We start from the raw sequence: 15,616 nt of genomic DNA, 5'->3' as shown, positions 1-15,616 counted from the left end.
GTCCCTCTTTATGGGCCAGGAAATAAAAGGCTCATTTGGAGTGCTGAGTTGGAGGATAACCACTAGATGACTTCTGCTTTTAGAGACTTCAAAAGTGCCAAAGGAAGCAATTGCTCCTTGGCCAGCTACGTCTCTCTGCCTGTGTAGAAATGGTGAAATGGGTTTGGTAGAGGACAAGGCTAAGGTTCGTACATAACCAACTTTAAAATCCATGGTACTTGTAGTAATGATAGAGATAGCACAAAAACAAAGCCTCGCGGAAAACCCATTTCTCTGAATCTGTCAGGAGGCATCATGAACATGGTTAAGGTTATGCCTGATGGTTAAATTGTGCCTAGGAACAAACCTATAACCTCTTCACCTAGTAATAAGAAAGGCACATTCCTTGGCCAAAATAAAGACACAATTATGCTTGTGGAGCAAGTCATGAATTTGAAATCTCAAGCCAAGGAAGCAATTACCCTTCATCTAAAATACCCAATATATTATAATGAAACTTAATGGAAGAATTTCCATTAGTATTATTTTGTGCAAATTGTGTTGTATTAAAAAAAGCTTTTGGCATGCCACCACTCACTCTTCGGCCAACTAAAAGCAGAGCAGCCCCAGCACTTCAAATTAAATTTGGGAAAAAGGAAAATCTGACAAGGAACACTACTTCCTTGATGTGCAAATTTCAGTTGTACGTTAGTCTCCTCATCTGTAAAATGGGGGGGGGGGGGGGGGGGGGAGAAATAGGGAAATATTTGGTGCCCTTCCATCTTAGCCTGCAAATAAGGACACGGTGGGGCAGGGACTGGGTCTCCTCGGATTATTTTCTACATATCCCAGTGCTTAAGATAATGCTTGACTCTGAAGAAAGAATTTATGAGCTGAATGGGCCAGTGTTCTGATCTAGTGTGATGCTGGTTATGTTCTTTTAGAAACGTATGACACTTTCAAATTTCAAATATCCAAGTGATGTATAGTGATAATGACTAACAATGATAATGGTGGTATTTGCTAAGGACTTATTTTGTTTCAAGCACTACACTGAAGCCAAGGTCGATTCAAGTTAATCAAGTCAGAAATACTCGCTGTCCTACTTGGAACTCACAGGCTAAAATGAAGGGGAAACAGGCATTCTGTAATTTATTTGCTTATATTAATGTCTGCCTCCCCTCTAGACTGTAAGCTCATTGTGGGTAGGGAATATGTCTGTTTTTGTTAGACTGTACTCTGCCAAGCGCTTAGTGCAGTGTTTTGCACACAGTAAACCCTCAATAAATATGAATGAATGAATTTGCATTTTACATGAGGAAACTGAGGCACACAGCAGTGAGGTGACTTTTCCAGGGTCATAGCAGGCAACTGGCAGAATGGGGATTAGAACCCAGGTCCTCTGGCTCCCAGGCTCATGTTCTTTCCACTAAGCCACACTGGTTCTTAATCATTCTTATTAATTTGAAAGAAGAATGATTTTAGACTGTGAGCCCGTCGGCAGGGATTGCCTCTATCTGCTGTGAAAATGTACATTCCAAGCGCGTAGTACAGTGCTCTGCACACAGTAAGTGCTCAATAAATACGACTGAATGAATGAATTACCAGAAAATACAAGCAGTCTCCATATACACACATCTATTATGTACTAGGACAAAGAGAAAGAAATGTTGGTATTTGTTAAGCGCTTACTATGTGCAGAGCACTGTTCTAAGCGCTGGGGTAGATACAGTGTCATCAGGTTGTCCCACATGAGGCTCACAGTCTTAATCCCCATTTTACAGATGAGGGAACTGAGGCCCAGAGAAGTGAAGTGACTTGCCCACAGTCACACAGCTGATGAGTCGCGGAGCCTGAATTCGAACCCATGACCTCTGACTCCCAAGCCCAGGCTCTTTCCACTGCGCCAAGCTGCTTCTCTACAACAATTACCATACAAAACATATTAAAGTTTCTACTCATTACATATTAATGCCCTTCATAATCCATGTCTTCCCCATTAGTCCTAAAAAGATATTCTGAAAAACTACAGTTGAACTCCACTGAGCTTGCAAAAAAGGGGCAAAAGTTTTCAGGATATTCTAACTCAATATCCATTTCACAAGCAGCATGGCCTGGTGGATAGAACACGGGCCGGGAAGTCTGGAGGACCTCGGTTCCAATCCCAGCTCTGCCACTTGTCTGCTGTGTGACCTTGGGCAAGACACTTAACTTCTCTGTGTCTCAGTTTCCTCAACTGTAAAATGAGGATTCGATACCTGTTCTCCCTCCTTTTTAGAACCACATGTGGCACAGGGACTATTCACTTGTATCTACTCCAGTCAGTCAGTCAGTTGTATTTATTGAGCGTTTATTGTGTGCAGAGCACTGTGCTAAGCACTTGGGAGAGTACAATATAACAATAAAGAAACATACTGCCTGTCCACAACAAGCTTATAGTCTAGAGGGGGAGAGAGACATTAATATAAATAAAAAATAGCTATTTACTCTTCGAACCCCAGTGCTTAGCCCACAGTATGCACTCACCAATACTCTTAAAATAAGAAATGGTGATTACCCCTCCCCAAAGGGATTTCAGTAATTTCATTTGCTACCATACCTGTTTAATAGAAGAAATGGGAGCCTCCCGGGGTACATCCAACTGGACATAGACCCCAGTAGGTAAGAGGAAGTCCACAGTGATGGGGCCATCATGCGCTATCTGGGAATCCACTGCCCAAATGTCAAGGACGTCTGCCATAGCAGGAGGCATCATGGAATTTAACCACTTTCATAACCGCATGGCCCTAGAAATGAATAATAATGAGCACATTCCATTAAGATTCGAAAAGTACACAACTCTATCATCAATCATTTCATTTTGGAAGGCTGAGCCATTATGTAGCAACAAAACGTTAGTGAATCAAAGGAGATGTTACATTAAAAGAGGAAAATGTGTCTATTAGGAGGAAATGCTACATTTTTAGATTCATAATCCACATTAATGATAATTATAAAAGCCCTTGAGAGTCTTAATAGTGCCCAAATTGACCACCCACACTTCTCTCCATGTACATTCGGCTCACTTGGCATTCAGCAGTACACTGGCACACGCATAGCTATCTGTCACAATCTCAATAACATATGGCAAATGTCCGGCATATTTTGAAGTAAGTCAGGCACAGAGAACTGTGTCACTTCATATCTTGGCCTATACCTCAAAGAAATAAAAGAGAGCCCACAAAAGAGGTTCGTGCTTTTTTTCTAGCTTCCCCATGGCACCCATTAGGAGGGAAGAAAAATAGGTCATCAACAGCAACTACCATCATGTTAACTGTTGATCTAAAGATAATGGCTGTTGTTTCTTGTGTCCTATTTTTGTTGATTACTAGTCTTCCGGGCAGCCCTGCTTTCCCTCCCCAATCATGAATCTGCATGGTTCTGGACTCCCCCATTCGCAAACATTAATTCTTCCTTGTCAAGTATTCCCATCCTACATAGACCATCTTTGTACATGCACAAAGTTATCTGAACATATCATAAAATGGGGCTTAAGATATTAGGTTAAACAGTAGGAAAGCTGCAAGTGGATGTTTCTTAATGGAAAAAGCATAGGATTGGGAGTTAGAAATCTTCTATTCTAATCCTGGCTCCACCACTTTTCTTTCTGTATGACACAATTTCTCTGGGCCTCAGTTTCTTCACCTATACCACGGGGATAGCATAACTGCTCTCCCCCACTCTAAAACTGTGTGCCCTGTGGGTGAAAAACTCCATGCCCAATCTATGTTGTATCTTCCCCAGAGTTTAGCACAGGAGTTGACACCTAGAAAGCATTAAAAAGAAGAATATCATCATCAGATCAGAGAACTGAGGGAGAATACATAGTTGGTAGATAAATTCCCTGCCCACAATGAGCTCACAGTCTATGGGGGAGACAGACATTAATATAAATAAAATTACAGATATGTACATCAGTGCTATGGGGTTAGGGAGAGGTAAATAAAAGGCACAAATCAGAACAACACAGAAGGGAGTGGAAAAAGAGGAAATGAGGGCTTAGTCAGGGAAGATCTTTGGGAGGAGATATGCCTTCAATAAGGCTTTGAAGGGGGGAAAAGTAATTGTCTGTTGGATGGGAAGAGGGATGACATTCCAGGCCAGAGACAGGATGAGGGTGAGAGGTCGGCAGAAGATAGATGAGATCACAGTACAGTGAGTAGGATGGCATTAGGAGTGATGTGAGTGGGTGAAGTGAGTGGTTTGGGTTGTAATAGGAGAGCTGAGAGTTAAGGTAGGAGGGGGCAAGGTGATTGAGTGTTTTAATATTATACGATAATATTACATTAAGATTTCCTTTTGAAGTGCTCTCTCCACATTCTTAGCTTTTGAGTTGGTTATAAACTGCATTACATTTCACTGGACCAATCTTATATGTAATTTGCTGCTATTGCACAGGCCAATAAAAAGGATCAATAACCTCTAAAGGGGGTTGGATAAATTCATGGACGAGTGCCCCATACTAGGGAAGTTTGCCTGATATGAAGAAAAAGCTCCAGGCAAGGAGAAGGTATAACTTGAGGTCAGTGGCAGGAGAGATGAGAACAAGGTACAGTGAGTGGGTTGGCTAACTGGGATGTCATGTCACTTTTTTATTATCATTATTTGATTACTATGTGACAAACACTGTAATAAACATTGAGGTTCATACAAGATAATCAGATTGGACATGGTCCCTGTCCCACATGGGGCTCACGGTCTACATAGGAGGAGCAGAATTTAACCCCCATTTAGCAGGAACTGAAGCACAGAGAAGTTAAGTAACTTGCCTATGATCACACAGCAGATAAGTGACAGAGTCAATGAACAGAACCAGGTCCTTGGATTCACAACCCGTGCTCTTTCCACTACACCACACTGCTAAATCTGAAGTGTTGGGTCAGCACTGGGGGGATTTGGATTTGTGGCTTGAAGTATCATTCTTTAAACTGTATCTTTTTAGCTCTCTGTTGGTATTCTTTCTATTTCATAATATTGACTAAATCTTGAGGTTGGGCCCTATTCTAATAGTAATAATTTTGTTATTTATTAAGCACTTACTATATGTTAAGTATTGTACTAAGTGCTGAGGGAGACTCAAGAAAATCAGATGGGACACAGTCCCTATCCTACAAGGGACTCATAGTCTATGTAGGAGGGAGAACAGGAACAGTATTAAATGAGGAAATTGAGGCACAGCTAAGTTAAGTCATACACAGGCAAGTAGCAGAGCCCAAATTAGAAATTTCCAGCTGCCAGGCCCATGCTCTTCTCACTAAGCCACGTTACTTCTATTTCACTAGGGAATTTGATAGAGTCAGGATCATCAGTCCCTTACAGAGTTAGCTAATCGATCATGACCAATTTCCATACACCAGACTTCCCTCTGTATTGCTCTGAACATAAGATAATTATTCTTAGTCCTAGTTAGGTATTATACTGTTAAACGGCCCCATCAATCTCTCAAACCAAAAGCTTCCAAGCCTAATTACATGGACTATTAGTGTGTCTCAATGAGGGAATTGATTTTCTTGTGTTAGAGGCAGAAACTGACAATTACCAATTTTTTTAACTTTGCCAATATTAGCGAGGTCCAGCATACATATGTAATACACATTTTACATGATATTAAAAATGTGATTTTACGTACATTAATTCACCTGTGGTTCTAGCGGTCTATTCATGCTGCTCTTTTTTAAAGTCTAACTGCATTTACCCCAGTCAATTTTCTGAGACTTTAGACGTTAATCTTTCATAGAAGGATTGAAGAGGAATTGCCTATTGGTGTATTTCCAAATCTATAAGTAGAATAAATGGCTAGATGAATTAAAATTTCCACTTGGACTCTATAGCTTCCTAAACAAATAATCAATTTAAAATGAAATGCAATATCATCAAAGTCTTCAGTGATTTTTCAAAACAAAACTAGTAGGATGCTTTCTAGGCATGGAAATAACTTCCCAGGACAAGTTACTAAAAACAGTGGGTGGAGACTATGGTGATTTAGTAAGCAAATAAGGAGAATCCCAAAACATTAGTTCATCAAGTTACCGACGTGACATAGAAGGCCTAGACTCTAGTAAGTGGGAGGCTGGTATTTCCTGCCAACCACCAAGTGCTTGTTGGGACCCTCAGGTGATGGTTGCGATGGTGATAGCTTAGTGTGAGGCTCAGCTAAGTGATTGAGGCATTGCTGCTCATTCAACCCACATATTCAATCTGTCACCAAATCCTGTCGATTCAACCTGTACATCATTAAAATCCATCCTTCTCCATCCTAACTGCTCCCATGTTAATCCAAGCACTTATACTATCTCACCTGATTGCTACATCGGCCTTCTTGCTGACTTTCCTGCTTCCTGTGTCTTCCCACTTCAGTGTATACTTTACTCTGTTGCTCAGATCATTTGTCTACAAAAACATTCAGTCCACATTTCCCCACTCCACAAGAACCTCCAGTGGTTGCCCATCCACCTCTGCATCAAATACAAACTCCTTGTCATTGGCTTTAAAGCCCTCAATCACCTTGCCCCTGCCTACCTTACCTCTCTAATTTCAATCAATGGCATTTATTGAGTGCTCACTATGTGTAGAGCACTGTACTAAGCACTTGGGGGAGTACGATACAGTAGAATTAGCAGATACGTTCCATCTGCTGGATTGTAAGCTCCTTGAGGGGAAGGATAATGCCTACCTACTCCAGTATAATAATAATAATGTTGGTATTTGATAAGCTCTTACTATGTGCCAAGCACTGTTCTAAGCACTGGCTCTCCCAAGGACTTAGTACAGTGCTTTGCACACAATAAGCACTCGATAAATACCATTGATCGATTGATCAACTGATTATTTAGCTCCTCCTTTCCTGCTACCTTCTAAAGTTCCAAGGCTTCTAGAATGAGGGGTAAAAATCATTGGGTGGTGTGCCAAGGTGGACCTGGGCACTGGCTACCCAAAGGTCAAAATGCCATCAGTGACGTAACCTCTCTGGCCAGAGGAGGCAGGACAGGAAGATAGGTGTCCCTCACCTCCGTGCCCACCCAATAAGGTATGGAAGGGAAGGGAGTGGAAGGGGGCGGAGATTGAACAGGAAGGAAGTGGGGACCACCCAAACCAAAGGTAATAAATACCTGTTGCCTCTGGTGCTCAGTTCTCTCTGGGAAGATCACAGCAGTAGCAACGGCCACCCACATGTCTCTCCCTGTCCCAAGCACCAGACGCCATTCTGCCACCAGGAACAACGCACAGAGACAGGGGTCGCGGGACGGGTGAGTGTAACACATAACTGGGTTAAATACATAAGTGGGTAACGTATGAGTGTAACGCATATGTGAGCTTAGTGTATAAGCGGGCAATGTATAAGTGAGTATAATGCACATGTGAGTTTAGTGCATAAGTGGGTAGCATACAAGCGAATGTAACGCGCAAGTGAGTTAAAGCACGAGTAACGCATAAGTAAATCTAAGGCCTAAATGGGGTCGGCGCATAAGTAGATTGAACGCTTAAGTGGATTCCTCCCAAGTGGGTGCGCACATGGTGGGAACTAGCCGCCTCACCACGTTGTTAGTAAACCATTAACAAGCTCTTCCTGGGCGGGCCCTGGTGCGCCCACACTCGAGTAACATACTAGTGTAATCCTCCCATCAGGGAAGCTTTAACACCAAATTCCTCCCAAAGGGGAAGCTTTAACACCATATTTCCCCCAAAAGGGAAGGCCGACTGTCGCGTCTAAATAATTAATTAATTCAATCCGCCCCGCGGAATAAATTCTATACAAAACTCAGGTTTTCCATCTCCAGCCTCTCTCTCTCTCTCTCTCTCTCTCCCGCGCCGATTCCGAAAGAACCTGTCCCCGGCGACGGTTGACAGGTGGTACTTTGGAAGGGAAAGGAGAAGGCATAAAACTTTAGATTTAATTTCCATGTCTGCCTTCACTGACTAAATCTTCTTCTTTTTCATACACAGTGAATAGGGCAGATCAAAAAATTTAGGAGGGCTTCTTGCTGACTTTAAAAGTCAGTGGCTGACTGACAACTATATAAATTCCCTACTGGGGAAGGTGAGGAGGAAGAGGCAGAAGACCCTACCTTTAACTGTTCATGGAGAAGCAGTGTGGCCTAGTATTCATTCATTCATTCAATCACATTTACTAAGAACTTACTGTGTGCAGAGCACTGTACTAAATGTTTGGAAAGTACAATTCGGCAACAGATAGAGAAAACCCCTACCCAACAAAGGGCTCACAGTCTATAAAGAGGGAAACGATAATACTTATGGTATTTGTTAAGCACTTACTATGTTCCAGGCACTATTCTAAGCGCTGGAGTGGATACAAGCAAACGATGTTGGAACAGTCGAAAGAGCCTGGCCCTTGGAATCAGATGACCTAGTTCTTAATCCTGGCTTGACCACTTTCCTGCTCTGCAACCTTGGGCAAGTCACTTCACTTGCCTGTGCTTCAACTCCCTCATATGTGAAATGGAAGTTTCAATATATGTTCTTTCTCTCTATTAATCAATCAATCCCTCAATGGTCTTTACTGAATGCTTATTGTGTGCAGAACACTATAATAAGCATTTGGGAGAGTACAATAAAACAAAGTTGGTAGGCACATTCCCTTCCCACAACCAGCTCAGAGTCTACTGGGGGAGACAGACAAAATAAATTACAAATAGGTAAATAAGTACTCTGGGGTTAAGGATGAGGTGAATATCAAGTGTTCAGTGCATAGACAATGCAGCAGGAAGGAGTAGAGGAAATAAGGGCTTAGTTGGGGAAGACCTCTTGGAGGAGAACTAATTTTAATAAGGCTTTGAAGGTGGGGAGAGTGGTGATCTATCGTATATGAATGGGAGGGAATTCCAGGCCAGAGGAAGGACGAGGGCAAAAGGGTGGTGGTGAGATTGATATGATCGGGGTACAACGATTCGGTTGGTGTTTACAGAAGTGAAGTGTGCAGGCTGTGTTATGGTAGGAAGTCAGCAACGTAGGGTGGGAGAGGGAGAACTGAGTGCTTTAAAATTGATGGTAAAGAGTTTCTGTTTGATGGAGAGGAGGACGGGCAACCACTGAAGATACTTGAGGAATGGGAAGATGTGGATTGAATGCTTTCTTAGAAAAATGATCCGGGCAGCAAAGTATGGATTGGAATGGGGAGAAGCCGGCAAATCAGCTAAGAGTAGTCAAGGCAGCGTGTACTAGTGGAAAGAACGTGGGCCTGGGAGTCAGAGGACCTGGTTTCTACTTCTAGCTCTGCCACTTGTCTGCTGTGTGACTTTGGACAAGTTACTTAATTTCTCCTGGGCCTCAGTTCTCTTATCTGTAAAATGAGAATTAAGACTGAATAAAATGTGGAACTGAACCATGGCCAACCTGATTAGCTTGTATCTACCCCAGCGATTAGTACAGTTCCTGGCACACAGTAATGACTTAATAAATATCATTGTTTAAAAGTCAAGATCTAATGCTTGGATCAGTTTAGTAGCAGTGTGGATGGAAGGGAAAGAATGTATTTTAGGAATGTTTTGAAGGTAGAACTGGCAGGATTTGGTGACCGACTGAATATGTGAATTAAAGGAGTGAGATGAATCGAGGATGATGTCCAGGTTACGGTCTTGGGAGACAGGAAGGATAGTGGCACTGTCTACAGTGATGGGAGAGACAGGGGAAGACAGGGCTTGGGTACGAGCCCCATGTGTGACAGACGCTGTGTCTGACCTGATGGCATTACATCTACCCTTTTCTTTCCTCATCTCCCACTCCCCTCTTCGTCACCCTGATTTTCTTCTTTATCCTTCCCCACCTGCCTCGTCCCAGCCCCATAATACTTATGTAATAATAATAATAATAATGTTGGTATTTGTTAAGCGCTTACTATGTGCCGAGCACTGTTCTAAGCGCTGGGGTAGACATAGGGGAATCAGGTTGTCCCACATGGGGCTCACAGTCTTAATCCCCATTTTACAGATGAGGTAACTGAGGCCCAGAGAAGTTAAGTGACTTGCCCACAGTCACACAGCTGACAAGTGGCCGAGCCGGGATTCGAACTCATGACCTCTGACTCCAAAGCCCGTGCTCTTTCCACTGAGCCACGCTGCTTCTCTGTACAAATCTGTAACTTATTTATATTAATGTCTTTCTCGCCCTCTCTAAACTGTAAGCTGGTTCTAGGCAGGGAATGTATCTGTTTATGATTTATTGTACTCTCCCAATCTCATAGTACAGCACTCTGCATACAGTAAGTGCTCAAAATTACTTATGAATGAATGAATACCCCAGCCCCTAGTCTAGTGATTAGGACATAGTAAGTGCTAAACAAACATTATTATTACCTTAAAACATGCTTGGCACATAGTAAGCACTTTACAAATTCCATCATTATTATTATTATTATTATTATTAATCATCTTCTTTAGCCTTTCTAGTGTGGGCTGACTACTGTTGCTCTTACCTTATTGACTAAGATAGATGTCTATTTTGGGCCTAACTCATATGCTGGGCAACAGCATCATGGGAGAAAGTTGAGGGGAGACTCAAGTTGACTGTGCGGAAGGAGGCAAGGTAAACCACTTACGTATTTCTACCAAGAAAACTCTGGATTTGGTGATCAGAACGATTGCAGATGGAGATGGGACGTTCTGGTAAACACATCCATAGCATCGCTATGGGTCGGAGACGACTCGACAGTATAAAACAAGACATGTAATCCATCAGCCAATCAACGAGTCCTTGAGCACCGACCAACGAGTCCTTGAGCATGGGGGCAGCCCACAGACACGGTGTTAGTTGGGAACCCACCTCAAGCCCTCACAGGAGAGAATCCACGCCCAGTTCTTGCTCAATGGACAGCTTCTGGTGCTGAGGAACACATGGGGACACCGAGCAACTTCCCAGAAAGGCTTAGAGAAGCGCAGCCGGTCTGGGGTTAATGAACCATTCCATGGCTGGGTATGAGCAGGGTGGGAGTCACCATGGGTGAAGTGGTTACAATTCTGTGGTCTTAAACCCTTCCCATTCTCCTCTGGCTTTTCATCAACTCCTGGACCCTTAGGGGAGGCTAAATGGCTAAAGGGCTATAAGACAGTCCTCCTTTTTGTGGAATGATCAGCTCTTGAAAGATATGTTTAACCTCTGAACCAAATTTAGTTTCCGGGTTTGGCTTACAAATCAATTATCACAATCAAAGCCAAAAGGTCACCAACTTTCTTGTTGCTGAAAAATGCATTTTGGGACTAAATCTTCTCACACCAGAACCATATCTGCTGCTTTTAGGACCTGCTCGTTATGGGTGGGGAACATGTCTACCAACCCTGTTATCCTGTAGTCTCCCAAGCAGCACTTGGTACAGTGCTCTGCACACTAAAAGTGTTCAATAAAAACCACTGATGGATTGACTGATTGATTCCTCTTCCTCAACAGGGCAACACCTTAAAGCTAAAAGGGAGAAGAGGAAAAATGGGGGGATATGTTTGGCAGGGTTTGAAAGAGGGCACCGTACAATCAGGATGGGAATAAAGAGGAGCAAAGTGTTGGCCCGATTTCAAAATGAATGAGTAAAAGGCTCTGAACCAACAACTTAAATCCAGGCTTTGTTTGCCTATTCTTAGTTTCTATAGGACGGGAGATGAGATGGCAGGTCTGATTTCTTTCCTTTTTTACTTTTTAATTTGGTGGGGTTTGGGGAAAGGAGGCAGTAGGAGATGAGAAATGTGCCTGTGACTACTTAAGGATGGGGAAACACAGCCATTTCCCACCCTCCTGATACTGCTCTCTCTCCAGCAACAAAGTCCTGCCCATTCAAATTGTAATTTAGCATTCACAGAGATGTAGAACAGTCACAAAAGCACTACAGCCTAGAATGGCTGCAGATGTCATGCTTTCTCCCCAAGACCTTCCACTGGAGATTAGAAGAGTGCTTTGCATATAGTAAGTGCTTAACAAATACCACAATGATTATTCTTCGATTCCCAGGGATTCTAGTCATCATTTTCTCAGACCAGCTTGGCACTGTCCGATATTCAAGATCCTTTATTTACCATAATAATAATAATAATAATAATAATAATAATGTTGGTATTTGTTAAGCGCTTACTATGTGCAGAGCACTGTTCTAAGAGCTGGGGTAGATACAGAGTAATCAGGTTGTCCCACATGGGGCTCACAGTCTTTATCCCCATTTTGCAGATGAGGTAACTGAGGCACAGAGAAGTTAAGTGACTTGCCCACAGTCACACAGCTGACAAGTGGCAGAGCTGGGATTTGAACCCTCTTGATACCTTTGATGACAATGAAACTGGCATTTCATTTCTTCCCCTTTTTCCCAGTTGACTTTCTTGCTTAATAATAATAATGATGATGGTATTTGTTGAGTGCTAAGCACTGTTCTAAACACTGGGGTAGATACAAGGTAAACAGGTTGTCACACACAAGGCTCACAGTTTCATCCCCATTTTACAAATGAGGTAACTGAGGCATAGAGAAGTTAAGTGACTTGCCCAAAGTCACACAGCTGACAAGTGGCAGAGTCAGGATTAGAACCCATGACCTCTGACTTCCAAGCTCGAGCTCTTTCCACTAAGCACCCTGTTTCTCCAGCATGTATTGCTAACAGCCCATGTCTCAGACTGTGTGAAGATAGGCATGCTAATTCATACTTTCCACACTTCAACACTGAAAATTCTAACCATCTACTTTTCTCTAGTTAATAAAGCATTTAACAAATACCATTTAAAAAAAACAATAATAATCATACCATTAGTCGAAAGAAGGGATGGCTCCAGTTCTCCACCCCAATAAAAAAAATCTGAGCCTGCCTGAATTTAATTAATTCTAAAAGACACTTTAATTAAAAAGTACAGAAAGCTATAGTTATAGCAGAAACCACCCTACCTCTGCTATGATGTTTGGATTGTACAGGAGACAAGAAAAGTGTGCTTATCACAATCAGTAGTAAAGCACTCACTAAGAGACAATGTAGGGCACATTCATTCACTGGGATACACCCAGATGTGTTAATTTCTACCTTGATGAGGTTGTCATTTGACATCCACAATATAAACAAATGAGCTATGCTGGATGTCAAGCAGAGATAATGCACATAATAAAAGCCTAATGTACAGAAGCTGCTAGCGTGTCAAACTTTTACTAGACAGATTCTCAAGATTGCAACTCTTTCCCATGGGTCATACAAAGACCTATACTCACCTTTTGGCAGGGTTTTGCTGGTTGAGGCAATTTGAAACTCCTTTCATCCTCAAATAATATTTGAGGGATTAAATGATGATGAAACGCATCAATCCAGTGAAATCCACTTCCTAAAGCAGTATCCCCATAAGCAAGGGATGTCAAAAGGCGCAGAAGGGATTTAGATTCACAGACCATCAGGATACATATCCTGATGGCTCCGGATATGTCTTGGACTCTGCAACAAGAGGAGACTCAAATTTTGCTCCTCTAACTACAGCACCTTGTGATTTCTCTATTTGTTCTTGTCTTTTATGCTGTTTTGGGGTTTTATTGTTTCATTGCTCCTGATATGTCTTTTTCCAATCCTATCCCCGACTTACATTCAGAACTTGTGAGCTGCTCGATGGGCAGGGTCTGGGGCTAATTCTCATCTGTGTACTTTTAACAGGTGCTTAGGACAATGCTCTGCACACAGGAAGCACTTAATAAATACTATTATATATTAGTACAATATACTACAATATAATAATATAATATATATAATATAATGCAATTTATTATATATTATACCCTCGATGGGCAGGGTCTGGGGCTAATTCTCATCTGTGTACTTTTAACAGGTGCTTAGGACAATGCTCTGCACACAGGAAGCACTTAATAAATACTATTATATATTAGTACAATATACTACAATATAATAATATATATATAATATAATATATATACTATATATACTATAGTATACTATATATTACTATTATATAATACTATAATACTATATAATACTAATATATTATAGTAATATAATAGTAGTAATAATAATAATAATTATAGTATTAAAAATAAATATAGTAGTAAAAATAGTAGTAATAATAATAAAAATAATAGTATAATAATAGTAATAATAGTATTACTACAATACTATTACGATCACTACAGCTACTGGGGGGGGGGGGGGGGGGGGGTTGGAATAACAACTTTGTTCCAGGACTGTGGGCTGAGTGATGGCTTGAACCAGTGTGGTGTTTCTTAGGTTCCTATTTTCCTAAATAGACACTGAGCTTGACTCCCTCATATTTTGAAGAGATGGAAAACACATTCCTATAGGATTAAATGGAACACTGCTCTTGTTTATTTCACTTCTGCACCGTTGGGTTCCATTATACAGAAGAGCCAACCAGAGCATCAGTTACATGCCAGGGAATCGGGCAACTGAGTGGACTGAGTCAAATCAGGTAATAATAATAATAATAATATTGGTATTTGTTAAGCGCTTACTATGTGCCAAGCACTGTTCTAAGCGCTGGGGTAGACACAGGGGAATCAGGTTGTCCTACGTGGGGCTCACAGTCTTAATCCCCATTTTACAGATGAGGGAACTGAGGCACCGAGAAGTTAAGTGACTTGCCCAAAGTCACACAGCTGGCAAGTGGCAGAGCTGGGGTTCGAACCCATGACCTCTGACTCCAAAGCCCGTGCTCTTTCCAGTGAGCCACGCTGCTTCTCTAAAGGTAAAGGTAAAGGAGTACTGACCCCATTACAACTTAAGGGCTGAGATTTAAAGACTTCTTAATCCATTCCATGCTGTCTCAGACGTCTTACTGATGGAGTTTACACATAATTACTTGATTAAGAACAGTTAGCATCTATCCAGGTAGCAAGAAAGCATTGATATTGTTCTTCCAGTGCCCCAAGGAGGCTAAAGCTAACAGCTGTTAAAATAGTGAAAGGGTAAATTTCATTCCTTGCCTTCCTCACTATTCCTAGGGGCACATAGGGGCACTTTTAAATTGCATTGAGTAGGTCTTTTGTGTGCTCATCAAAGCAGAAGATCAAAGAAAGGGAGGCAGGCAGTGGATGAAAACATCTTTTCAAGGAGCATCCAGGAACTGCAGCAGTGACAATTAGCCACGATGATAAAACCATTCGACTGGAATTTACAACTCCCATCCTATCAATTGTTTACTAGCACGATGAGGAAAATGAGAGAAGAAAAGTTCTGAGCTTTCCTTAACATGCAAAAACAAAATAAAAGAAACTCCACTACAAATCTAGTAGGTGGAGCACAAAAAAATAAAACTTGTTCTAAAGATAAGAAAGTGAAAAATAAACACGAATAAACATGAATTTCAAAGGTCACAGAAGCAAAGAGAGGAAAATAATGTCAACAAAATATCCAACTGTGGAAACTTGGTTGTTTGAAGCTTCTGAACAAAGTGATCAACAGTACGAGTGATCCCTAACTAGATGGAATTTTGCTTCAACTGAAAGACAAACTATTGAAAGAAAGCAAACCGGGAACTGAAATCTGAGTTAGAGCTTCCTGTGAGCAGGGAATGGGTCCTTTATCCTGTACTTACCAAGGGCCTAATATAGTGTGCTGCACCAAGTTGGCACTTAATAAATGCTACTAGTACTGGGAAAGGAAGTACTT

At 41.7% G+C, this 15,616-nt stretch overlaps 1 protein-coding gene across 1 annotated transcript in view; it reads right to left on the bottom strand.

Annotated features, from left to right (window-relative positions):
• The window catches only part of PIK3CB (phosphatidylinositol-4,5-bisphosphate 3-kinase catalytic subunit beta), a 198,494-nt gene that overhangs the window by 83,315 nt on the left and 99,563 nt on the right, over positions 1–15,616 (bottom strand). Inside the window, exon 3 of the mRNA XM_029067136.2 lies at positions 2,579–2,765. Coding sequence (XP_028922969.1) covers positions 2,579–2,734 — 156 coding nt within the window. The 5' untranslated portion in view covers positions 2,735–2,765. The remainder of the gene's footprint in view (positions 1–2,578; positions 2,766–15,616) is intronic.

This window comes from Ornithorhynchus anatinus, chromosome 1 (assembly GCF_004115215.2).
Source record: "Ornithorhynchus anatinus isolate Pmale09 chromosome 1, mOrnAna1.pri.v4, whole genome shotgun sequence".
Lineage (NCBI taxonomy): Eukaryota > Metazoa > Chordata > Mammalia > Monotremata > Ornithorhynchidae > Ornithorhynchus > Ornithorhynchus anatinus.
The sequence above is the reverse complement of the archived record's forward strand: the minus strand, read 5'-3'. Positions and strand labels throughout refer to the sequence as shown.